General features: G+C 43.8%; 1 protein-coding gene across 2 annotated transcripts in view; it reads left to right on the top strand.

The window, feature by feature from the left end:
* The window catches only part of INPPL1 (inositol polyphosphate phosphatase like 1), a 110,286-nt gene that overhangs the window by 40,270 nt on the left and 43,067 nt on the right, over positions 1 to 26,949 (top strand). For both annotated transcript variants that reach the window (XM_067466429.1, XM_067466430.1), the window contains exons 3-11: positions 5,019 to 5,169; positions 6,716 to 6,836; positions 10,558 to 10,698; positions 12,822 to 12,912; positions 15,569 to 15,658; positions 17,982 to 18,080; positions 20,254 to 20,404; positions 21,968 to 22,074; positions 25,260 to 25,362. In XM_067466429.1, the coding sequence (XP_067322530.1) occupies positions 5,019 to 5,169; positions 6,716 to 6,836; positions 10,558 to 10,698; positions 12,822 to 12,912; positions 15,569 to 15,658; positions 17,982 to 18,080; positions 20,254 to 20,404; positions 21,968 to 22,074; positions 25,260 to 25,362 (1,054 nt within the window). The remainder of the gene's footprint in view (positions 1 to 5,018; positions 5,170 to 6,715; positions 6,837 to 10,557; positions 10,699 to 12,821; positions 12,913 to 15,568; positions 15,659 to 17,981; positions 18,081 to 20,253; positions 20,405 to 21,967; positions 22,075 to 25,259; positions 25,363 to 26,949) is intronic.

Below are 26,949 nucleotides of genomic sequence, written 5' to 3'. Positions count from 1 at the left end.
CAATACTTAAAAAATAACTTGTTTCCTGCGAAACACATGTGGAACCCCTTTGCATGTAATGCGTGGCGCATGGTTATAGCGCCCTCTGGTGCTCAGTCGGCCTCCAAAATATTTCCTGCAAGAAAAGAAAGGTTTGTGTTGGGTTGTTGTAAGTTTTTCGGGCTATATGGCTATGTTCTAGAAGCATTCTCTCCTGACGTTTCACCTGCATCTATGGCAAGCATCCTCAGAGGTTGTCACAATGTAAATGCTGCAATTAGCAATCAAGGGCCAGTGTAAACCTCCCAAACAGAGAATGCCTCCAGGCAACAAAGGCCAGGCTACCTCTTTGCAAATATCCTCATTGATTGACTTTGTAGCTGCATGGCTTCTCAATGCTATTCAGGCTTGCTAATTGCAACATTCACACTTGCTTCAAACAGTCAAGGGTTCTTTCCCCCACCTTGGACATTATTCCACAGATACATATACACTCCACTTGCCTCATTTCTGACTGACCTCTGAACAACCTCTGAAGATGCCAGTAGCCACAGGTGCAGGTGAAACGTCAGGAGAGAATGCTACTGGAACATGGCAATGCAGCCCAAAAACCTCACAGCACCACAAAGAAAGGCATGGCGCTTAGCTGAAGAAGTTCTATAAGTTACTTACTTAGGTGATCCCTCATTGTCCGAGTAAAATTGTCTCCCATGTGCGGTGTCTTGGTGGTGGGTACATAGATTGCTCACCGGAGCGTCATACAGGGAGCATACCACCCCCCTGTTGTGTCAGCTCCACTGGCTGCCGCTCCAATTCCGAACACAATTCAAAGTGCTGGTTTTGACCTACAAAACCCTACACGGTTCCGGCCCAGTGTATCTGTCCGAACGGATCTCCCTCTACGTCCCACCTCGGAACCTAAGATCCTCTGGGAAGGCCCTGCTCTTGGCCCCGCCTCTATCACAAGTGAGATTGCCGGGGACGAGGAGCAGGGCCTTCTCAGTGGTGGCCCCTCACCTATGGAATTCACTCCCCAGGGAAATTAGATCAGCGTCATCCCTCCTTTCCTTTAGAAGGAAATTAAAAACATGGATTTGGGACCAGGCGTTTGGGCAATCTGGCAGATGAATAAAGGACTACGACGACGGATAGGAATAGACAATGTGGAATGAAGTATGGACTCTGAGTTGGCGAACGCTGTGCATGAGATTGGTTCATTGACTGTGATATTTAGTGATGTTTTAATTGTTATAACTGTTTAACTGTTGTTTTTATATGTTTACTAGCTGTCCCCTGCCAGGCGTTGCTGTGGCCCAGTCTGTTGTTCTGGAAAATAAAGTAATGAGAAAGTGTTGGTTTCTAATATATGTAATTTCTTTATGCTTGTGGGTAAACAGTATTTCTTGCTGTTCCTTTGTCAGTGTTGATGTGGAGATTGTCAGGTTTGCCCACCCTGGAACATGCAACATATCATAGTCCTTCTTTAAGGGTCCCTTTCAAATCTATGATACTATATCTGTGTGTGTGTGTGTGTGTGAATCATATCTATCTATCATCTATCTATCTATCCATCTATCTCTATCTATGGCTAGATGGCTCTTTGTCAAGAGGACTTTATTTACATTTTCTTGCCCTGATGAAGGGAGTTGGATTGGATGGCCTTGAATATTTTCTGTTGGTCATGGGTGTTCTGTGTGGGAAGTTTGCCCCGATTCTGTTGTTCGTGGGGTTCAGAATGGTCTTTGATTGTAGGTGAACTGTGAATCCCATTGACTACAACTCCCAAATGTCAAGGTCTATTTCCCCCAAACTCCACCAGTGTTCATATTTGGGCGTATTGAGTGCTTGTGCCAAGTTTGGTCCAGATCCATCATGGTTTGATCCCACAGTGCTCTCTGGATGTAGGTGAACTACAACTCCCAAACTCAAGGTCAATGCTCACCAAACCCTTCCAGTATTTTCTGTTGGTCATGGGAGTTTTGTGTGCCAAGTTTGGTTCAATTCCATCGTTGATGGAGTTCAGAATGCTCGTTGATTGTAGGTGTGTGGCAGCAGCTAAATAGAAAAAATAATTATAACTTAATGAAGTAATGAAGTCTTACCTTAAAAAAGGGATTCTTAAAAGCATGAAGAAGGAATTCTGGTGGTGATTCTCTAGAGGAAGGGAAAATGACAGCTGGCATGGAGGACAGGAGGCTGGAGGCCTAATCTTATGTCAATATTTGAATAGGCCAAGAGCTATTTGTGGAAGGTCACAAAGGTTGGTGCCAAGCACAAAGTTAATGATTATTAATCCAGGGAGAAGCAAACATTTGAAGATATGGTATAACAGCGCCACCTCCTGTCTGGTTGACGTAAATAGCAGACAAAAATGAAATACACCTTTTAATGGATCAATTGAAATAACTAATATATTGGGAAGATAATTAAGGAGGATTAATAAGGGAAATGCTTGCTTAAAGATACAGAAATGAAGATGTGTGGAATCATATAATATGATGTGAAGAAATATGAAGTTATGATTCATTTTAATGGTTCAATGTAAATCAATGTAAATCATCTGGAGCGAGGTCAGATGATGTAAGGGGAAAGTTGGGGAAAACAAGTGTTCCTGCCAAACAAATGTTCTTGGCCACGATTCGAGGACAAACTGATTAGATTGTGAAAAGGTCAAATAATTGTACGCATGTGCGAACTGGATAATTTTGCCTATAAATAATGGGTGTTTTGGGATTAGGGCTTTGTACCTCACCAGCCAGATTGGAGCTGAGGTGCCCTTACCCGGGTAAGCATTAAATTCTGTGAACTTGCAAAGCTGTCTCTGTCTCTTCCTTCTTCCTCTTCCTCCTGGAATCTTTTGGGGACCCCCCGTTCCCCGCTTCAGGTGAACTATAAAATCCCAGCAACTACAATTCCCAAATGACAAAATCATAATTTTTTGAGTGATGGTCACTCCTTGTGTTGAGAGACGTTTTGTAGCCAAATTTGGTGTGATTTCGTTCATTGGTTCTTTTGTTTTTAAGGAATTCGTTACGCACAGAACATTTATATATATATAGATTGTATTATTGTGTAGGCATCGAATTGTGCCTTTTTGTAAGCCGCCCTGAGTCCCCCCTCGGGGGTTGAGAAGGGCGGGGTAGAAGTATACGAAATAAATAAATAAATAAATAAATAAAATATGAGAAAACCTTGCAAAATAACCCATCTTGATAGGTTCTCCATAGGGTTGCCATAACTTGGAAATGTCTTAAAGGCACATGACAGCCTAATTTCTATAATTTATAGTATATAGCAGAGTTGGCAATTGGTAAAGTGGGTAGTTTGAAAGTGGAGGCTTGGTTTCCATTTTGTTTGGGGTGTGTGTGTGTGTATACACACAAACACACATACTGTATTACCATATTTACTTGAGTAGAGAATGCACACAGTTTTGGCAATGTAATTTAGCCAGAAAAAGTGTACGTTGGACTCAAATAAATATATTACCATATTTACTTGAGTATAATGCACCACCACTGAATCTAAAACGCACTTCAACTTTGGCTGTGCAATTTAGGCAAGCAAAGTGCACATTAAACTCAAGTAAATAGAGTATTACCATATGTGCGTGAGTATAATGCACCATCAAATCTAATTCACACCTCAATTTTGGCTGTGTGATTTAGCAAAAAAAATAATGCATGTTAGAATCGAGTAAATACGATATTACCATATTTGCTTGAGTATAATGCACCACCGAATGTAATGTGCCCCTCAATTTTGGCAATGTAATTCAGGCCAAAAAAGGGGCACATTAGACTAAAGTTAGTTGCTGTATTTACTTGAGTATAATGCGCCATTGAGTCTAATGCATACTTCAATTTTGGCTGTGTACTTTAGCCAAAAAGGTACCATATGTACTTGAGTATAATGCACCTCAGAATCTAATGCACACCTCGATTTTGGCTGTATCATTTAGCCAAAAAATTATGAGCATCAAATTTGAGTAAATATGGAATTACTGTATTTACTTGAGCATACTGTGCCATAGAATCTGATGCACACCTCAGTTTTAGTTGTGTAATTTATGCAAAAGAAAGGTGCACATTAGACATGAGTAAATATGGTATTACTGTAATTACTTGAGTATAATGCACCACCAAATGTAATGCATGCCTCAATTTTGGCTATGTAACTTATCAAAAAAAATGTGTGCATTAAATTCAAATAACTATGGTATAATAATAATAATAATAATAATGTATTGTCGAAGGCTTTCATGGCTGGAATCACTAGGTTCTTGTGGGTTTTTTCGGGCTATAGAGCCATGTTCTAGAGGCATTTCTCCTGACGTTTCGCCTGCATCTATGGCAAGCATCCTCAGAGGTAGAGGATGCTTGCCTACCTCTGAGGATGCTTGCCATAGATGCAGGCGAAACGTCAGGAGAAATGCCTCTAGAACATGGCTCTATAGCCCGAAAAAACCCACAAGAACCTAATAATAATAATAATAATAATAATAATAATAATAACCATCATCATCATCATTTTTATTTATACTCCGCAACCATCTCCCCAAAGGGGACTCGGGGTGGCTTACATGAGGCCAAACCCGGTAATACATTACCGCAAAATAAATACAAAACGAACAAAAATAACATCATAATAAAATAAGTAAAACATAAGAGTAAAACAAAATAACAGTGCAAAATAACAAAGTGGAAAATCAAACACAATGGGCGGGCCAAATGTATGACATAAAATGATATTATTGTACTTTTCTTGAGTATTACGTGCCATTGAATCTAATGCGCAACTCAATTTTGGCTATGTAATTTAGTGCTCCTTAAACGAGTAAATATGATATTGCTGTATGTACTTGATTCTAATGCTCCATCGAATCCAATGCGCATGTCAATTGTGGGAGTTGAATCCAAAATACCCGGAGGACCAAAGTTTGCCTGTGCCTGATGTAGATGCACTTGGTGGCTATTGTAGCAAAAGAAATATGCTATCAGGGTCTTGATTATTTTCCTTCCTTCCTTCCTTCCTTGCAGACGTCTCAAGGGGTCCCGGTCCGGCGCTTCAAGACCCTGAGTGACCTCATTGCTTTGTACCTGCAGCCAAACCAAGGCCTCGTCTGCACCTTGCTTTTCTCCGTGGAACGAGAGAAGGAGAAGGACAATGCGGAGGACAGGGACTATTCGGGTACGGGTGACTAGCCGTTTGCACCATGTAGCAATTATAGTATGCCATGACATTGAAATGCTGCATTTACCCTAACCTAATGGTCATCTTTTTGTGCTAAATGGCTTCCCCACAACACAAATGAGGTCTGTGCCATAGGGTGATCTTAGTGCTGAGCCAAAGCCAAAGGACCGGGTTGTGGCACAGCTGGTTGGGAGTCAGCTGCATTAAAAATCAATACTGACATGAGTTTGAAGCCAGCCTGGGTCGGAGTAAGCTCCCAACCATTTGTCTAGCTTGATTTGAAATTGTGATTCCCTGTTCAGTTGTGCAGTCCTCACTTTGAAAGTAGTTGTTACACTCCCGAAACTTTGTTTTTCTGGGGCACAAACTAGGTTGCATGGGTTGAGACTCGATGAGAAAAATATGTTGCAGATTGTTCCTCCTGTGAAAACAAAGTTTTTGCAGTTTAATAAACTTTTCCCATGTTTTTATGATAGAACTAATTGCAAGATGACATTTATAGCCCAGGAACAAAAAATTGTGTTGCATAGAGTAATAAGAGCCATCGGATACTGCTTTAATTGCCCTGTCCATATTGATCGAATGATGGAGTGCAAATAAAGCTCTCTGTTGGGGTTCAGCCTGTGTGTGAATCTGTACCTGACTCTCTGATTGTATTTCCTGATGTCAGTGATTCTGAGGTCAATGTAGAAGATGACGGTTTGTGTCGTGAAAATCCTGCTGCTTTGGAAAACGAAAGTCCAAATTCCCATGAGAATGATTCAGAGCCAAGCGTTGAACTTTCACTCCCTTTTAGCTCTCCAGATAATTTGACACCTGGTCCCTCTAACGAGGATAGACGGGGGCAGATTTGGCAAAGCAGAGGCGAAGCGCAGAGTTTACAGAGGTCAGCTAGATTAAGAGAAATGCAAACACGGCCTTCAGGCACTTCACGAAATAGATTTCTATGCTTTAAAAATGCTTGGCCTGGATGCCCATTCAGTCCAGGCATCGTTTCAGATTCATGTTCAGACTCTTGCAGTTTTCCTGCTTCCACTGGCTTTGTTCCAAGGGGCTTTTCTAGAGCTTCAAGTACGGTTAGTGGATTGCTAACAGGTCCCAGGATTTAGCAGTGTTACTGTGGGTTTTTGATCTTGTTCATGGACATTTCTTGTTGCTGAGTTTTACTGTGGCTTTTTACCTTGCCTGTTTTCCTCTATTTTTGTACTCATCTTTCATCAATAAAAAGGATTGTTTTTCCTGAAGTCAGGTGTGGTGGATTGTTGTCTTAGGGTCCAGTTTCCTACTCTGGGTTGCAACACTCTGCCAGGGAGTTTTCCATTCCACAAAAAACTACAAAGTCCAGGACTTCCATCAAAGAGCAGCTCAAGATGCCAAACCTCTTCCAACTCAGTCATTCAGCATCTGGAAGGGACCCCAGGAGGTCATGTAGTCCAACCTCCAGCCATGGATTTCAAGTAACTGTCTGCCCAAATGGCAGGGAATTCTGCCAACTTCCTCCTGACCGCTCATTGATCGTTGTCCTTCTGCTTTCCTCTTGCAGATGGAGAGGATGAGAAGCCCCCTCTTCCACCTCGTTCGGGGTCCAGCGGCGTCTCCTTCAGCAGCTCCATCCCCGGAGCGGCAAGCAACAGCCCTGCAGTGCAGGACGCAGCCCTCGAAAGGTATGCAATGGCTTGTCATGCAGGATCCTTCTACACAACCTTTACCCCAGCATCTGATCCCAGATCATCTGCTAGGGGTGTGTGATTTTTTTTGTTAGTTGTCGTAATTTGTATCGAATTTTGTTAGACTAGTACTTACGATGTGATATCCGACTCACGGGTATCGCCTGTGCCAAAAACTTAAGGATCAACATTGGTAAAGGTAAAGGAACCTGTTGCCCAGATATTAGTTGCATGCTTTTGTGGGGATACTGGAGCTGTAGTCCCAAGTCCCAATCCCAGTTGCCTATAAGCATGAGCTGTGGATATTGGGACCTGTTGACCATAGATTAGTTGCATTCTTTTGTGGGTATACTGGGATCTGGAGTCCCAAGTCCTAATCCCAGTTGCCTGCAAGCATGAGCTGTGGATGCTGGGACCTGTAGTACATTGATTAGTTGCATGTCTTCCAGGGGATACTGGGAGCTGTAGTCCCAAGTCCCAACCCAGTTGCCTGTAAGCATGAGCTGTGGATACTGGGACATGTTGACCATAGATTAGTTGCATTCTTTTGTGGGTATATTGGGATCTGGAGTCCCAAGTCCTAATCCCAGTTGCCTGTAAGCATTAGCTGTGGATACTGGGACATGTTGACCTTAGATTAGTTGCATTCTTTTGTGGGTATACTGGGATCTGGAGTCCCAAGTCCTAATCCCAGTTGCCTGCAAGTGTGAGCTGTGGATGCTGGGACCTGTAGTACATTGATTGGTTGCATGCCTTCCTGGGGATACTGGGAGCTGTAGTCCCAAGTCCCAACCTCAGTGGCCTGCAAGTGTGAGCTCTGGATGCTGGGACCTGTTGTCTATTGATTAGTTCCATGTTTTTGTGGGGATCCTGGGAGCTGTAGTCTCAAGTCCCAACCTCAGTTGCCTGCAAGCATGAATTGCAGATGCTGGGACCTGTTACCCATTGATTAGTTGCATGCTTTTGTGGGGATATTGGGATCTGGAGTCCCAAGTGCCAACCCCAGTTGCCTTCAAGAATGTGGTGCAGATGCTGGGATCTATTTATTAGGTAAAAGGTAACCTATTGAGTAGGTAAAGGTAAATGTTCTGGTACGGCTGTACCAGGAGCTCCAACTTATTTGCTTTGTATTAAATGTTTGTTTGCAGTCCTAGGTTTCAGGGACTCTGCAGATAGGTGGCTTCCTTTGGTTGCAGTCGTAGGGCAAGTCACCTGTCCATTATCATTAAGTTTTGGTCCTACCCCTTGTTCAGGGCAATTGGGAAGGAAAGGGAGCCGTTTTTTAGTTAGTCTCAGCAAGGAAAGCTAATGTACAGGACGTGTGCAAGCTTCCCCTGTACAAAAGCTTCAACCCTTAAGACTTTCCGAGGGAGAACAGTCTTAAGAGTCTCCAAAGATTTCCAGGGAAACAGCCCTAAAGACCAAAGAACTCCAGCTGGAGAACATCTAAGCCTTTACTGGTAGGTCCACTCGGCATTCGAGAAGCAGTTCGACCCGGTAGCGGAGCCCACATCAGTAAGGGTTAGATTACAGTCAGCCTGGGAGAAGTTAAAAAGGGGATTTTCCTTTAAAGTAAAGAAGAAGTTATTGAAGACAGTTGCCTGTCCTTCGTGGGCAAGATTAGGAAGCCACCAGTTGCATAAAAGCCTGTAAGCATTTGTTTAACTTTCTGAAGACAAGAGAAGTTTCTGTTTGATTGTTCATTAATTGTTATACCTCAATAGCCATCTAAAGATCATTTGTGGTGGAAAACCTCTGAGAACTTCTCTTTGGGCCCCCTGGCTTCCCGCTGGGCAAAGGTTGCACGTCCTGTCTTAAAGAAAATTCTTTACAGGCCCAGCGCGCGACAGAACAGTAAAGGTTTTCCTGTAACATTAAGTCTAGTCATGCCCAACTCTGGGCCTCTGGTGCTCATCTCCATTCCTAAGCTGAAGAGCCGCCATTGTCCATAGATAGCTCCAAGGTCATGTGGCTGGCATGACTACATGGAGTGCCGTTACCTTCCCACCAGAGCAGTACCTATTGATCTACTCAAATTTACATGTTTTCAAACTGCTAGGTTGGCAGAAGCTGGGGCCTCCCAAAGTCAGTTTCCTGTTCAGCGCAAGGAAGCAAAGCAAAGCCAAAAAGGAGGGAAGCAGCAGGGAGAAAGCAGAGTTTGCTGGGAAAACAGAGTTTGCGGGAGAGAGAGTGCGAAAGCACAGGATTCTGGGAAATGTAGTTTGGGAAGGTGAAGAGCCCTATGTCAGAGAACGCAAAAGGCTCTGCCCTGAACTACATTTCAATACTAGTTAGTAAATCAGTGCTGGGATGGGAAGAAATCTCTCAATGGAAGTTCTGTTGGTCAATATGAGAGACATTCAATGAGATACCCGTCGTGGCTTTTTAAAAGTGTTTTAATTTTTGTAATGAGTACTAGTAATGAGAAAGGTGGCATATAAATAATATAATAATATATAATATAAATATAACAAAGCAAAGTGAAAGGATATGCAGAGTCTTCATTACTCTGTGATGTTGTTATTGCTCTTGAAATAATAATAATAATAATAATAATAATAATAATAATTATTATTATTATTATTACTAGCCATCCCCTGCCTTGCGTTGCTGTGGCCCACTCTGTGTATATGTGTTTTGTGTGTGTATATGTGTGTTTGTGTATTTATGTGGTTTTGTGCATGTGTTATAATGTATTTTTTTGGGGGGGGTTGCATTTAAAGTCCCTTCTACTGTGTTTTTCAGTGTTTTCATGAGTGATGGTCACTCGTTGGCCTGACAGGTGTCTTGTGTCCAAATTTGGTGTCAAGTCATCCAGTGGTTTTTGAGTTCTGTTAATCCCACAAACGAACATTACATTTTTATTGATATAGACTAGCCGTCCCCTGCCACGCGTTGCTGTGGCCCACATGGGGGGGTTCTATGTGGGAGGTTTGGCCCAATTCTATCCTTGGTGGGGTTCAGAATGCTCTGTGATTATAGGTGAACTACAAATCCCAGCAACTACAACTCCCAAATGTCAAGATTCTATTTTCCCCAAACTCCATCAGTGTTCACATTTGGGCATATTGAGTATTCGGGTAGAGTTTAGTCCAGATCCATCATTGTTTGAGTCCACAGTGATCTCTGGATGTAGGTGAACTACAACTCCAAAACCAAAGGACACTGCCCACCAAACCCTTCCAGTATTTTCTGTTGGTCATGAGAGAATTGTGAGCCAAGTTTGGTTCAATTCCATCGTTGGTGGGGTTCAGAATGCTCTTTGACCGTAGGTGAACTATAAATCCCAGCAACTACAACTCCCAAATGTCAAGGTCTATTTTTCCTCAAACTCCAATAGTGTTCACATCTGGGCATATTGAGTATTCGTTTAGAGTTTGGTCCAGATCCATCATTGTTTGAGTCCACAGTGATCTCTGAATGTAGGTGAACTACAACTCCCAAACTCAAACTCAATGCCCACCAAACCCTTCTAGTCTTTTCTGTTGGTCATGGGAGACCTGTGTGTTACCTTTGGTTCAATTCCATCGTTGGTGGAGTTCAGAATGCTCTTTGATTGTAGGTGAACTATAAATCCCAGCAACTACAACTCCCAAATGACAAAATCAATTTTTGAGTGAAGGACATGCATTGGGTTGTTAGGTGTCTTGTGTCCAAATTTGGTGTCAATTCGTCCAGTGGTTTTTGAGTTCTGTTAATCCCTTCCTAACTCTTGCAGCTCCACCAACGGCCTGAGCACCATTTCGCACGAATACCTGAAAGGCAGCTATTCTTTAGACTTGGAAGCCGTCAGAGCGGGTGCCACCAGCCTTCCGCACCTCAACAAGACCCTGGCCACCTCTTGCAAGCGCCTCCACAGGTAAGAATGGGGGAAAAGGGGGACCCTAGAGGGCATCCATCCATGCCTTGGCACACCCAAGGTGGTGGAGTCTCCTTCTCTGGTGGTCGTTGAACAGACGCTGGGTGGCCATCTGTTGCGAGCGCTTGGATGGTGTCTTCCTGCCTTGCGGAAGGTGGTTGGACTAGATGGCCTTTGGGGGTCCCCTCTAGCTACATCTGATGGTGGAAAGGGCTGGCCTTTCCTTCTTCAGAGGCTTTCAAACTAAGGTTGGATATGGGCATCTTTCAGGAGTGTTTGAGTTGTGTATTTTTACCTGGCGGAGTAAGGCTGGACTTGATGACCATTGGGGTCCCTTCCACGCCCAGCGTCAAGCTCCCTGGACATTGGGCTCTCCTTCTTTGGAGGTCTTCTAGTAGAAGTTGGTTGGGCATCCATTGGGTGGGCTTTATTTGTGCGTTGATGCATAATGAGGCTGGACTAGATGGCCTCTGGGGGTCCCTTCTAACTAGTGGATGGTGTACTTCCTTCTTTGGAGGACTTAAAACGGGTGTTGGGTGGCCATCTGTTGGGAGAGCTTCAATTGTGTCTTTTAGCATGGCAGAAGGAGCTATGACTAGATGACCCTGGGGGACTCTTTCCAACACTAGAAATCTATCTATCTATATCTATCTATCTATCTATCTATCTATCTATCTATCTATCTTCCTATCTATCTTCCTATCTATCTATCTTCCTATCTCTATCTATCTATCTATCTATCTTCCTATCTATCTATCTATCTATCTATCTATCTATCATCTAATCTTCCTATCTATCTATCTATCTATCTATCTATCTATCTATCTATCATCTAATCTTCCTATCTATCTATCTATCTATCTATCTATCTATCTATCTATCTATCTTCCTATCTATCTTCCTATCTATCTTCCTATCTATCTTCCTATCTATCTTTCTATCTATCTATCTATCTATCTATCTATCTATCTATCTATCTATCTATCTATCTATCTATCTATCTTCCTATCTATCTATCTTCCTATCTATCTATCTATCTTCCTATCTATCTTCCTATCTATCTATCTATCTTCCTATCTATCTATCTTCCTATCTATCTATCTTCCTATCTATCTATCTTCCTATCTATCTATCTATCTATCTATCTATCTATCTATCTATCTATCTTCCTATCTATCTATCTATCTATCTATCTATCTATCTATCTATCTATCTATCTATCTTCCTATCTATCTTCCCATCTATCTTCCAATCTATCTTCCTATCTATCTTCCTATCTATCTTCCTATCTATCTATCTATCTATCTATCTATCTATCTATCTATCTATCTTCCTATCTATCTATCTATCTATCTATCTATCTATCTATCTATCTATCTATCATCTATCTATCTATCTATCTATCTATCTATCTATCTATCTTTCTATCTTTCTATCTATCTATCTATCTATCTATCTATCTATCTTCCTATCTATCTATCTATCTATCTATCTATCTATCTATCTATCTATCTATCTATCTATCTTCCTATCTAACCTTTTCCCCTATCTTTCTGTCTGTCTGCCTTATCTATCAATCACCTCCTCTGGAGCTTTTGAAACAGAGGTTGGGTGGCCATCTGTCGGGAGGGATCGGATGGTGTCTTCCTGCCTGGAAGAAGAGAAAGCATTAAAGTCCAAACATCTATTACTACTATAGATGTTTTTAAATCTGTTCTTCTTTTCACATTCTGTAAGGTGCTTTGAGTCCCAATATTGGGCCAAAAGCAGGATAAATATAGTTGTTGTTGTTGTTGTTGTTGTTGTTGTTGTTGTTGTTGTGCCAGCATCGTGTCCTAGATTGAGTGCTGGACTATGTGTCAATCTATATAATGTAAAACTGAATGCATTTTGACACCACTTAAACTGCCATGTCTTAATATACTATAGGCTCCTAGGAGTTGTAGTTTGTTATGGCAGTCAGTGCACTTTAGTAGAGAAGGCTAAAGATCTTGAGAAACTACAACTTCCAGGAATCCATAGCCTTGGGACACCGCAGTTACAAGTAGGGATCGAACTGCATTAATTCTGCAGCATAGACACAGCCAGAGAAATAATGGAAATGTCTTTCATTGTGGTTCCAGCGAAGTGGATAAAGTCCTGTCCGGCCTGGAGATCCTGTCCAAAGTGTTTGACCAGCAGAGCTCACCAATGTTGACCCGGATCCTGCAGCAGGTGAGTGTGGCCACCAAAGGAAGAAACGGGCAACCAGGTCAGGGCTAAGCATGTGAGGGGTTTCTGGCCAAGGACGTTGGGAATGGCAGTCCAAAAGGAAGGAGCTTCTCAATACAGAAGGGCTACATACCAAAGAAGTCCAGGTGTTGCATTAAGGTCCATCATCACCACCACCATCATCATCTTCTTCTTCATAATCATCATTATACTTCTCTATTTCTTCTTCATCATCATCATCTTCTTAATGATCACCACCATCTTCTTCATCATCACTATTCTTCATCTTCTCCTTCATCCCCTTCTTTTCCATCATCACCATCTTCATAATCCTCTTCATCCACATCTTCAGCATCATCTTCCTTATCATCCTCTTTATCATCATTTTCATCATCCTTTTCTCCTTCATCACCTTCTTTTCCATCATCATCATCTTCATAATCCTCTTCATTAACATCTTCAGCATCATCTTCCTTATCATCCTCTTCAACTTCTTCTTCATCATCTTCATCACCCTCTTCTTCTTTATCATCATCCTCATCTTGATCTTCATCTTCTTCATCATCTGCTTCTTCTTCAACCCTTTCTTCTTCATCACCATCTTCATAACCCTCTTCGCCCACTTCTTCTTCAACATTTTCTTCATCTTCTTCATCACCCTCTTCTTTTGTCATCATCCTCATCTTCTTCTTCATCCGCTTCTTCTTCATCCCCTTCTTCTTCATCATCATCACCATCTTCATAATCCTCTTCACCCACTTCTTCTTCATAATCTTCATTATCCTCTTCATCATCATCACCCCTTCTTCTTTGCCATCATCCTCATCTTCCTCTTCATCAACATCTTATTCTTTGTCATCTTCATCACCATCACCTTCTTCTTCATCATCATCTTCCTTATCCTCTTCATCTTCTTCTTCATCATCTTCCTCACCCTCTTCTTCTTTATCATCATCCTCATCTTGATCTTCATCTTCTTCATTATCTGCTTCTTCTTCACCCCTTCTTCATCACCATTTTTATAACCCTCTCCACTCACTTCTTCTTCAACATTGTCTTCATCTTCTTCATCACCCTCTTCTTCTGTCATCCTCCTGCTCATCATCTTTTTCTTCATCTGCTTCTTCTTCATCCCCTTCTTCTTCATCACCATCTTCATAATCCTCTTCATCCACATCTTCATCATCATCTTCATTATCATCCTCTTCATCTTCTTCATCATCTTCATCACCCTCTTCTTTATCATCATCCTCATCTTGATCTTGATCTTCTTCATCATCTGCTTCTTCTTCACCCCTTCTTCTTTATCACCATTTTCATAACCCTCTTCACTCACTTCTTCTTCAACATTGTCTTCATCTTCTTCATCAGCCTCTTCTTCTGTCATCATCCTCATCATCATCTTCTTCACCTACTTCTTCTTCATAATCTTCATCATCCTCTTCATCATCTTCTTCATCTTCATCACCCTCTTCTTCTTTATCATCACCCTCATCTTGATCTTCATTTTCCTGTTCATTTGCTTCTTGTTCAACCCTTTCTTCTTCATCACCATCTTCATAACCCTCTTCACCCACTTCTTCTACAACATTTTCTTCATCTTCTTCATCACCTCTTCTTCTTTGTCAACATCCTCATCATCTTCCTTTTCTTCATCATCCACTTCTTCTTCATCCCCTTTTTCTTCATAATCATCTTCATAATCCTCTTCACCCACTTCTTCTTCATCATCTCCATCATCCTCTTCATCTTCTTCATTGCCCTTTTCTTCTTTGTCATCATCCTCATCTTCTTTTCTTCTTCATCATCATTTTCTTTGTCATCATCTTCTTCATCATCACCTTCTTCATCTTCTTCATCACCCTTTTCTTCTTTGTCATCATCCTCGTCTTCTTTTCTGCTTCATCATCTTCTTCTTTGTCATCATCTTCATCATCATCACCTTCTTCATCATCACCTTCTTCATCATCATCATCATCATCACTATCATCATCATCCTCTTCTTCATCACTCTATGCTTCATCATCATCCTCTTCATTATTATCTTCATCACCCCCTTCTTTGCCATCACCCTCATCTTCCTCTTCCTCTTAATCATCATCTTATTCCTTGTCATCATCTTCATCATCATCACCTTCATCATCATCATCATCATCATCACCTCCCTCATCATCATCATCATCATCACTATCATCATCTTCATTACCCTCTTCTTTTCACCATCATTATCTTCATCATTATCTTCATCACCATCTTCTCCTTCATCACTCTATGCTTCATCATCATCCTCTCCTTCATTATTATTATCTTCATCATCCCCTTCTTCTTCATGATCATCTTCTTCATCATCATTTATATCCTGCCTTTCTTCCCAGAGGGACTCAAGATAGCTAACCTATGAAAATTAAAGAGACAACAATTAAATATATTTATGTGTGGCTATAACTAAGTTAAAATACAAACATTTCAGGGGAAGGGTCTGGCAGAAACCCCCTCTTGAGTTTTCCTTGCCTAAGAAAATGGGGTCCCCATAAGTCCGCATACAAAGCAAAGGACTAGATGCCTGCAGGATCCTTAAATGCTTCAAAAGCACCAGATTTCTGTCTTATTTTGGAAACTGATTTTCCCAATTTCCTCCATTTCCCTTGTGTTTTTGCAGACTGCCGGTCAAGCTGGGGAGCAGGAGCTGGACAGCCTGGTCCGGAAGCTGTCCGTCTTGAAGGACTTCCTCTCCAGCATCGAGAAGAAGGTGGGAGCATCCTCAACGGTGCATCTGCACCATCGTATGATATTGTTTCTAGCACCCACTTTTTGCTTGATGTTCAGGCAGTGCTTCTTGTAGGTCAGAGAATAGTCCAGAGTGACTCCCAGGTATTTGGGTGCGCTGCAATGCTCCAGTGGGATTCCTTCCCAGGTAATAATCCTCAGAGCTCAGGATGCTTGTCTGTTCTTAAGGTGAAAGGCACATTAGATGGATTAGGGAGCAGCTGGTTTTCTCTGTAATAGGCAGTAAGAGCACCTAGAGCTTCGGAGAGCTTCTGTTCTACCATCTCAAAGCTCCCTGCTTGATCAGTAAAGTGGGGATCACAACCAGATACAGTGAAGACATCCACCCTTGCGCTATGCTACTCTGCTGCTGAGTAGGGTCTAGATGCCCTTACTGCCTAATATAGGGGAAACCAGCTGATCCCTAACCCCATCTAAAACACAGACATGTCCTTTTCACCTTAAGAACAGAGAAGCATCCCGAGCTCTGAGGATTATTACCTGGGAAGGAATCCCACGGGAGCATTGCAGCGCACCCAAATACCTGGGAGTCACTCTGGACTGTGCTCTGACCTACAAGAAGCATTGCCTGAACATCAAGCAAAAAGTGGGCGCTAGAAACAATATCATACGAAAGCTGACTGGTACAACCTGGGGATCACAACCAGACACAGTAAAGACATCTGCCCTTGCGCTATGGTACTCTGCTGCTGAGTATGCATGCCCAGTGTGGAACACATCTCACCACGCTAAAACAGTGGATGTCACTCTTAAGGAGACATGCCGCATTATCACAGGGTGTCTGCGCCCTACACCACTGGGGAAATTGCACTGCTTAGCTGGTATTGCACCACCTGACATCTGCCGGGAAGTGGCAGCCAATAGTGAAAGGACCAAGGCAGAGACATCTCCAGCTCATCCCCTGTTTGGGTATCAGCCAGCACGTCAACGACTTAAATCAAGACATAGTTTTCTAAGATCTACAGAGGCACTCGCTGGAACACCTCAGCAAGCGAGAGTCCAAAAGTGGCAGGCTCAAACTGAGAACCTCAATCAATGGCTGATACCAGATGAGAGACTCCCCCCTGGGCAGACAGAAGACTGGGCGACTTGGAAGGCACTGAACAGACTGCACTCTGGCACCACGAGATGCAGAGCCAACCTTAAGAAATGGGGCCACAAAGTGGAATCCTCAGCATGCGAGTGCGGAGAAGAGCAAACCACAGACGACCTGCTGCAATGCAACCACATGCACAATGGAGGACCTCCTTGCGGCAACACCAGAGGCACTCCAAGGGGCCAGATACTGGTCAAAGGACATTTAATCAACTACCAAGCTTGCAAATTCTGTGTCTTTTGTATGTTTGTTTGTTTGTTCTGTCAAAAATGTAATACAACTGTTCGGTTGCCTGACATGATAATTTATTTATTTATTTACAGTATTTATATTCCACCCTTCTCCTCACCCCGCAGGGGACTCAGGGCGGATTACAGTGTACACATATATGGCAAACATCCAATGCCAATTTTTGACATACAAACATATACAGACATACACAGAGGCTATTTAACTGTTTCTAGCCGCCAGGGGAACCGTCGCTTTCATCGTCCATCTGCGACGCTGATGAAGCGCTTCCGCATTCCCCGCATGCTTCCCCGCTGGAATGCTTTGCTGGAGTCTTCTTTATGGCCTCATAAATCAGTTAATTTAGCCTCCCCACTAAGGTGGTACCTAATTTTCCTACTTGACAGATGCAACTGTCTTTCGGGTTGCAAAGGTCGACAACAGGCTACACATAATTGGTTGGAAACCCACTCCAACCCGGGCTGGCTTTGAACTCATGACCTTTTGGTCAGAGTGATCTTAATGCAGCTGACACTCACCCGGTGCTAAATAAATCTACACCATGCAATTAATGCAGTTTAGCATTACTTGAATGGCGGTTAACTCGATGCTATGGAATCCTAGGAGATGTAGTTTCCCAAAGCCTTTTGCTTCCTCTCTCAATGTGAGAGAGCTGGTATCTAGTAGCATGCTGTAATATGGGGATGTTGCAAAGTGGCGCACATGCAAGTAGGTTAGTGGTACGCTGTATAATGAGCATGCTTTGCAATGGGCCAGAGAAGAATAAGCTCAACGACGACTTGGCACATAATGTGGGTTTCTGTGAATTTAAGAAACCAGGAGGGTGGGGGATTTGCAAGAAAAGGATCCCTGGCTGGGGAAGGCACTTATTATTTGGTGGGAGAGGAAAACATTGCTGATAGAATACGATAATTCCCAACTTGCTTCTGTTCCCTTTCAGGCCTTGAAAGCTCTCCAGGAGATGAGCTCTGCAGCCCAACCGGGACTGGCCCAGCCATCCTTCCGCAAAGCCAAAAGCATCCCAGTCCAAGCCTTCGAGGTAAGATACTCCACTTGGGCAGGAAAAACGAAATGCAAAGAGGCAGAATGGGGGACGATGATGCCTGGCTCGAGAGCAGGACGTGTGAAAAAGATCTTGGAGTCCTCGTGGACAACAAGTTAAACATGAGCCAACAATGTGATGTGGCGGCAAAAAAAGCCAATGGGATTTTGGCCTGCATCAAGAGGAGCATAGTGTCTAGGTCTAGGGAAGTAATGCTCCCCATGCTCTATTCTGCTTTGGTTAGACCACATCTGGAGTATTGTGTCCAATTCTGGGCACCACAATTCAAGAGAGATATTGACAAGCTGGAATGTGTCCAGAGGAGGGTGACTAAAATGATCAAGGGTCTGGACAACAAGCCCTATGAGGAGCGGCTTAAGGAGCTGGGCATGTTTAGCCTGAAGAAGAGAAGGCTGAGAGGAGATATGATAGCCATGTATAAATATGTGAGAGGAAGTCACAGGGAGGAGGGAGCAAGCTTGTTTTCTGCTTCCCTGGAGACTAGGACACAGAACTATGGCTTCAAACTACAAGAGAGGAGATTCCATCTGAACATGAGGAAGAACTTCCTGACTGTGAGAGCTGTTCAGCAGTGGAACTCTCTGCCCCGGAGTGTGGTGGAGGCTCCTTCTTTGGAAGCTTTTAAACAGAGGCTGGATGGCCATCTGTCAGGGGTGATTTAGTGCAATATTCCTGCTTCTTGGCAGAATGGGGTTGGACTGGATGGCCCAGGAGGTCTCTTCCAACTCTAGGATTCTAGGATTCTAGGATTCTATTACTAGATGACCTCTGGGGAGCCTCTGGGGAACATGGTCTAGTGGTTTGACACTGGAGTTTGATGCTGGGGATCATCCAAACTGGGGTGTGTTTGGAAATGTTTTGATTGTGTCTTCCTGCTTGGCACAATGGGGTTAGGCTAGATGGCCCTTGGAGCCCCTTCCAACTCAAGGAACAGGAATGTACAACCAAAGCAAGACACCCATCCAGCCTCAGTTTAAAGACTTCCAAAGAAGGAGAGCCCCTCCAACGTAGTATTCAATCAACTATTGGTGACAGGTTCCCCAAAGATCACCTAGTCCAGTGTTTCTCAACTTGGGGGGTCGGGACCCCTGGGGGGGGGGTCACGCGGGGATGTCAAAGAGGTCACCAAAGACCATCAGGAAACACAGTATTTTCTGTGTGGGAAGTTTGGCCCAATTCTCTCATTGGTGGGGTTCAGAATCCTCAAAGAGCATTGGGTTCTCCTTTGGAGGTGTCTAAAAAGACATTGGATTGATGCTCCAGTTGGGAGCTGTAGTTTTTCAAGAACAGTAGTCCTCATTCTGCAAGGTCAGGAGTTGTAGTTTTGCAAAGTTTGGGAGTCATTGTTTTGCAAAGTTGTGAGTAGTTGTTTTGCAAAGGTCGGGAATCATAGTTTTGGATGGTCAGGAGTCATAGCTTTGCAAGGCCAGGAATCATAGCTTTGTAAGCTTGGGAGCCATAGCTTTGCAAGTCAGGAGTCATAGTTTTGCAAAGGTTGAGCGTTGTTGTTTTGCAAAGTTAGGAATCTTCATTTTGCTAAGGTCAGGAGTTGTAGTTTTGCAAATGTTGGGAATCATAGTTTTGGAAGGTCAGGAGTCATAGTTTTGCAAGGTCGGGAATCATTGCTTTGTAAACTTGAGAGTGATAGCTTTGCAACTCAGGGGTTGTAGTTTTATAAAGGTTGAGCGTTGTTTTGCAAAGTTAGGAATCATCATTTTGCTAAGGTCAGGAGTTGTAGTTTTGCAAATGTTGGGAATCATAGCTTTGAAAGGTCGGGCATTGTAGTTTTGCAAGGTTGGGAGTCATAATTTTGCAAAGGTTGGGAGTCGTTGTTTTGCAAAGGTCACGAACCTCAGTTTTATAAAGTTGGGAGTTGGATTTTTGCAAAGGTCTGGAGTCATAGTTTTACAGGTTCGAGAGTCATAGCTTTGCAAGGTCAGTAGTCATAGTATTGCAAAGTTTGGGAACTGTACTGTTGCAAGGTCAGGGGTCATAGCTTTGCAAGGTTGGGAGACGTAGTTTTGCGATCCCCATTCTCCGTGGCAGAATGAAGCTGGGCTAGATGGCCCTTGGGGCCCCTTCCAGTCTTAGGATTCATGGCAGACGTGTTGTCCCCTTCCTGACTTCCTGCTCTGTGTCCTCCTCGCAGGTGAAGCTGGACCTGACCTTGGGTGACCTGGCCAAAATTGGGAAGTCGCAGAAGTACACCTTGAGCGTGGATGTGGAAGGAGGGAAGCTGGTGGTGCTGAAGAAGCAGAAGGACTCCCAGGAGGACTGGAACACCTTCACCCATGACAAGAGTAAGGCGCAAAGCCCATCGACGCCATTGCTGCCGAGACCGATGGGCTTTGGAGTCTTGGCAAGCACAACAGCTAAACATTAGAGGGGATTTGCCTGCATTCTGCGATAAAGAATTCAAGGTTGAGCATCCCCTTTACCCGGAATCCCAAATTCTGATTGTGAAGGAGTGTGGTTAAAAGCTTACTGCCACCTAATGTGTGAGGAAAGCTGGGCAACGATCAATATCAGCTTAGGAGCTATTTTATAAAGGGACTATTAATTACAGAAGGCTTTATTCATTTGATAGCGTAGCGTTTACTGTCCCTGGCTTGACTTTACTTCTTATGCGGGCTGCTTGCCTTGAGAGAAACTGTATCAGGCAAGGCTTGAGAAAAACAGTAACAAGTTTATTTTAACAGGAGTATAACATGTTTAACTGTTTCTTCACAAGAGGCACAAATCTTGACTGGTTACATTAGTAAGGTTTCATGAGTAATCTCAGGCACAAACTTCAAGACGTTTCTATAAGCAGATGTAACTCTTCTGGACAACTGTCCTAAATAAAACAAATAAGCTAAAAGGCTTATTAACAGAATTGGCTCCCAGCCAAACCTTGATTCTTAACTCAGAATCAATAATCCCCTGTAGTTTTATCACTATCGGGTCCTTTTCTGTAACCCCTTTGGTCACCAATTAATTCCCTGAATCTCCACCCAGAGACTCAGTCTTCCCAGTAGCTCACCAGCTTACTGACTGACTTTCAAAACAGCTGCCCCGTGAAGAGGCAGTTGGCTCCGCCCCTGTTGCTATGGCAACCCAGCTAACGCCAAGCCACCATCTCCAACAAAATATATTCCTTCATACTTACCATTTATCAACAACTGTCTAAACAACACATAAACATGAGAATAAAAGTTACACATCGTCACACTGATATTCTCCCAAACTTTCCACCTGTGTGGCTGAGAGACTGACACTTTATTTTCTCGACATTTCACTATATACGAGCCTGGTTTAAAGCACAGCATTATGTAAACTGTTGCATAAAATGACGTTCACCTGTATAAGATGACTATGAAACAACAATGAGACTTGGGTCCCATCTCCAAGGTTTCCCACAATGTACTCACAGCGTACTTACTTGCAAATGCTAAAGCCTATGTCCAAAATACTTCTAATCCCAAGAACAATATGTGAAGGGTTCTTGAGACTAAATGTGCATCTGCACTATAGAATTAATGTAGTTTGACACCACTTTAGCTACCCTGGCTCAATGCTACGGAGCCCTGGGAGTTATAGTTTGGTGAGGCACGAGCTCTGTGGATTGGAAAACCTTCGACCAGGTAGTTTTCCTTCTTTCAAATGCATAGGGCTAGGAAAAAATTGGATTGCATGTGTTAATTGGTTTCTAAGAGGCATATCCTGGAGTGTTTTGGGATTCCGGGTAAAGAACACTCAACCTGTGACACTGTTTGGGGGATTCCTTTTGGTGAGGCAAATCCAATGGAAAGGGTCTATATCCCTATCTAATGAATGGGATTTGTCTTGCTTGAGACTCAAACTGGTCTCCCTCTGCTTCCCAGTCCGGCAGTTGATCAAATCCCAGCGGGTGCAAAACAAACTGGGCATCGTCTTCGAGAAGGAGAAGGACAAGACTCAGCGGAAGGACTTCATCTTCGTCAGCGCCAGGGTGAGTTGGCGGAAACCTCCAAGTATTGATATTTTATTGTATTGTCAAAGGCTTTCATGGCCGGAATCACTGGGTTGTTGTAGGTTTTTTCGGGCTGTATGGCCATGGTCTAGAGGCATTTTCTCCTGACGTTTCGCCAGCATCTATGGCAAGCATCCTCAGAGGTAGCGAGGTCTGTTGGAACTAGGAAAAAGGGTTTATATGTCTTTGGAATGACCAGGGTGGGACAAAGGACTCTTGTCTGCTGGAGCTAGGTGTGAATGTTTCAACTGACCACCTTGATTAGCATATAATAGCCTGACAGTGCCTGGAGCAAACTTTTGTTGAGAGGTGATTAGATGTCCTTGTTTGTTTCCTCTGTGTTGTTGTGCTGTTGTAATTTTAGAGTTTTTTTTAATACTGGTAACCAGATTTTATTCATTTTCATGGTTTCCTCCTTTCTGTTGACATTGTCCACATGCTTGTGGATTTCAATGGCTTCTCTGTGTAGTCTGACGTGGTGGTTGTGAGAGTGGTCCAGCATTTCTGTGTTCTCCAATAAGATGCTGTGTCCAGGTTGGTTCCTCAGGTGCTCTGCTATGGCTGACTTCTCTGGTTGAACTAGTCTGCAGTGCCGTTCATGTTCCTTGATTCGTGTTTGAGCAAGGCTGCGTTTGGTGGTCCCTAGAAGAACTCAACAGGTTCCTGGACCATCTCTACAGCATCCACCCAAACATCCAGTTCACCATGGAAAAAGAAAATGAAGGAAGACTGCCTTTTCTAGATGTCCTAGTCATCCGCAAACCAGATCAACAATTGGGTCACACCGTCTACAGAAAACCCACACACAGAGATAGATATCTACATAAAAACTCCAACCATCACCCAAGTCAAAAAAGAAGACCCATTAAAGCCTTGGCAGACAATGCGAAGCCCACCTCCTCCAAGATGAATTCAACCACCTCAACTGGGCTCTCCAGGCCAATGGAGACTCCACCTCAGACTTCAGAAGAGCGGCAAGGCAACCGAGAGCAAGCCACGAGAGTAATGATGAAGATCCACCCAGAGGGAAAGTGTTCTTGCCAGACATCGAGGGAACCACTGACCGCAGAGGGAAGCTGATGAGGAACCACAACATACAAACTATCTCCAGACCCACCAAGAAAATCCAACAAATGCTTTGTTCAGCAAAGGACAAGAGGGATCCTCTCACCTCTGCAGGATCATAGAATCATAGAATCAAAGAGTTGGAAGAGACCTCATGGGCCATCCAGTCCAACCCCATTCTGCCAAGAAGCAGGAATATTGCATTCAAATCACCCCTAACAGATGGCCATCCAGACTCTGCTTAAAAGCTTCCAAAGAAGGAGCCTCCACCACACTCCGGGGCACACTGCTGAACGGCTCTCACAGTCAGGAAGTTCTTCCTCATGTTCAGATGGAATCTCCTCTCTTGTAGTTTGAAGCCATTGTTCCGTTGCGTCCTAGTCTCCAGGGAAGCAGAAAACAAGCTTGCTCCCTCCTCCCTGTGGCTTCCTCTCACATATTTATACATGGCTATCATATCTCCTCTCAGCCTTCTCTTCTTCAGGCTAAACATGCCCAGCTCCCTGAGCCGCTCCTCATAGGGCTTGTTCTCCAGACCCTTGATCATTTTAGTCGCCCTCCTCTGGACACATTCCAGCTTGTCAATATCTCTCTTGAATTGTGGTGCCCAGAATTGGACACAATATTCCAGATGTGGTCTAACCAAAACAGAATAGAGGGGTAGCATTACTTCCATGTACCATGCAGCTGTGGACAAGTCTACAGAGGGACCCCCAAACGCAGCGCCCAAACACGAATCGGACATCAGGAGAAAATGCCTCTAGATCATGGCCATATAGCCCGAAAAAACCTACAACAACCCTATTGATATTTCCATGGCCTACAACTCCCATTGGTCCCTTGCTAGATGGAGATTCTGGGTGTCGGAGCCCCAAAGAAGGCTCTTGCACAAGCTCTAACCCTAGTACCATACCTCCTTGGATAGAGATGCTTTTTGTTACGACCACACAATAACAATGAGATGGAAATGAAGACCTGTGCATAACCAACCACTCGTTGGTGCTTTCTTCTTGCTTTCCTGTTACCTTCCATCCCACCTTCTAGACAACGTATTTTCTTGGACAAATCATGCCATATCCAAGAATATCAACACAGAAAGGGGTCCCTAAGGGTCATCTAATCCAACCCCATTCTGTAGTGTAGGAATGCACAACTGTGGTGCTCCTGAATGTGCATAATAGGTATGGCAAGAATCATAATAGTAGTTTGGAGATACTATACTCTAGTGTCGTGGTTTGAAAGCTGTTGCAAAATAACACAAATGCATTTGAGAATGACTGACGGAGCTGTGTCCACCCATGTCCGACAGTCTGTGGTTAGTGTGAATGGATCCACATGTATCTGGCTCTCTGTGGTGGTCACTGTGTATTCATCCTTTCCTGTCCTATCCTCTGTGGTCAGTATTCTTCCATCTGTGGTCAATCTCCATTCATGCCTGACCTTCTGTAATCAGTGTGTGGCAATCCATCTGCGACTGACCATCCTTATATGATACTCTGTGGTCAGGGTTCTCCTCTTTGTCCATCTGTGGCTAATATGTATGTTCATCCATGCCTGACCCTCTGTGGTCAGTCTTTGTGTGTCCATCTGTATCTAACTCTATATGGTCAGTGTGCTTCTGTCTGCTTGTGTCCAACCTCCGCTGACCCTCTGTCGTCAGTGTGTATCTGTCCATCTCTATATGATATTCTGTGGTCAGTGTTCACCTCTTTGTCCATCTGTGGACAACAACAACAACAACAAATGTGGTCAGTGTGCTTATGTCTGCTTGTGCCCAACCTTCTATAGTTGCAATCTGTGTGTCCATGAGTCCATGTGGTCAGTATGCTTGTGTCCATCCATGCCTGGTGCTCTATAATCAGTCTGTGCGCATCCACCTCCACTGACCCTCTGTCGTCAGTGTGTATCTGTCCATCTCTATATGATATTCTGTGGTCAGTGTTCACCTCTCTGTCCATCTTTGGCCATCTGTGGCCAATGTGTGTGTGTCCATCCATGTCTGACCCTCTGGTCAACTCTGTGTGTCCATCCATGTCTGACCTTCTGTGGTCTGGATGTGTCCGCCTGTGCCTGACCCTCTGTTGACCCTTCCTCTCCAGAAGCGGGAGGCCTTCTGCCAGCTCCTGCAGCTCATGAAGAACCGCCATTCCAACCAGGATGAGCCTGACATGATTTCCGTCTTCATTGGCACATGGAACATGGGTGAGTGGCACCCTTGATCAGGGCCAAATGGGGAGGAAGCATGAGAATCATAGGTTTGGGAGAGACCCCAAGGGGCAATCCAGCCCAACCCCATTCTGCCATTAAGTGAGACACCTTCTGATCCCTCCTGACAGATGGCCATCCAGCTGCTATTTAAAAACTTTCAGAGAAGGAGACTCCAAGGAAGCATATTCCATTGTTGAGCAGTTTGGTCTCTTTTGGGATGCCTTGTAAGTGGAGGTTATACTTCTGTAAATAGGGTTGAGGCTGTTTCGTGAGCATGTGAAAAGAGTCAAGTATTGCCTTTTGTTCTGTCGTGTGCTGGGCCTGTAAAGAATTTCCTTTAGAACAGGACGTGCAACCTTTGCCCAGCGGCAAGCCAGGGGGCTCAAGGAGAAGTTCTCAAAGGTTTTTCACCACAAATGGTCTTTAGATGGCTTGTGAAGTGTAACAAAGTCTTTTATTAATGAACAATCAAACTGAAACTTCTCTTGTCTTCAATAAAGCTAAACAAATACTTCCAAGCTTTATGCAACTGGTGGCTTCCTAATCTTGCCCTCGAAGGACAGGCAACTATCTTCAATGACTTCTTCTTTACTTTAAATGGAAAATCCCCTTTTTAACTTCTCCCAGGCTGACTTTAATCTAACCCTTACTGATGTGGGCTCCGCTACCGGGTCGAACTGCTTCTCAAACGCCGAGTGGACCTACCAGTAAAGGCTTAGATGTTCTCCAGCTGGAGTTCTTTGGTCTTTAGGACTGTTTTTCTGGAAATCGTTGAAGACTCTTAAGACTGTTTTCCCCCGGAAGGTCTCGGATGCTCTTAAGACTGTTTTCCCTCGGAAAGTCTTAAGGGTTGAAGCTTTTGTACAGGGGAAGCTTGCACACGTCCTGTACATTAGCTTCCCTTGCTGAGACTAACTAAAAATGGCTCCCTTCCCAATTTCCCTGAGCAAGGGGCGGGACCAAAACTGAACAATGATGGACAGGTGACTTGCCCTATGACTGCAACCAAAGGAAGCCACCTATCTCCCCGAAACCCAGGACTGCAAACAAAAATTCAATACAAAGCAAATAAAGTTGGAGCTCCTGGTACAGTCGTACCAGCACACATTTTGTTCCACTGAAACATCCAGTTTGTGAGCTAGCAGTGAAAGGCTCCTAAAGTTGGAAGGGATCTCCAAAGGCCATCCAATCTGACCCCCTTCTGCCAGAGAGGGAGATACAATTTAAGCCCTCCCAACAGATTTCCATCCAACCTCTGCTTAGAAACCTCCAGAGAAGGAGATGCCACCAGACTCCCAGAATGCCCATATATCCCACTGGAGTTGGAAGGGATCTCTAAAAACCATCTAGTCCAACCCCATTCTGCCACACAGGAACACACAACCAAAACCCTTCCAACTGATGATCATCCAGACAGTTCATGTTCCACTAGAGTTGGAATAATAGAATCACAGAGTTGGAAGGAGCCCCTAAAGGCCATCAGTCCAACCCTTTCTAGGCAGGAAGACACAATCAAAGCCCTCCTGACAGATAACCATCCTGCCTCTGTTTCAAATACTGCAGAGAAGGGAACTTCACCAG

This window comes from Anolis sagrei, chromosome 3 (assembly GCF_037176765.1).
Source record: "Anolis sagrei isolate rAnoSag1 chromosome 3, rAnoSag1.mat, whole genome shotgun sequence".
In the NCBI taxonomy this organism is placed as follows: domain Eukaryota; kingdom Metazoa; phylum Chordata; class Lepidosauria; order Squamata; family Dactyloidae; genus Anolis; species Anolis sagrei.
The sequence above is the reverse complement of the archived record's forward strand: the minus strand, read 5'-3'. Positions and strand labels throughout refer to the sequence as shown.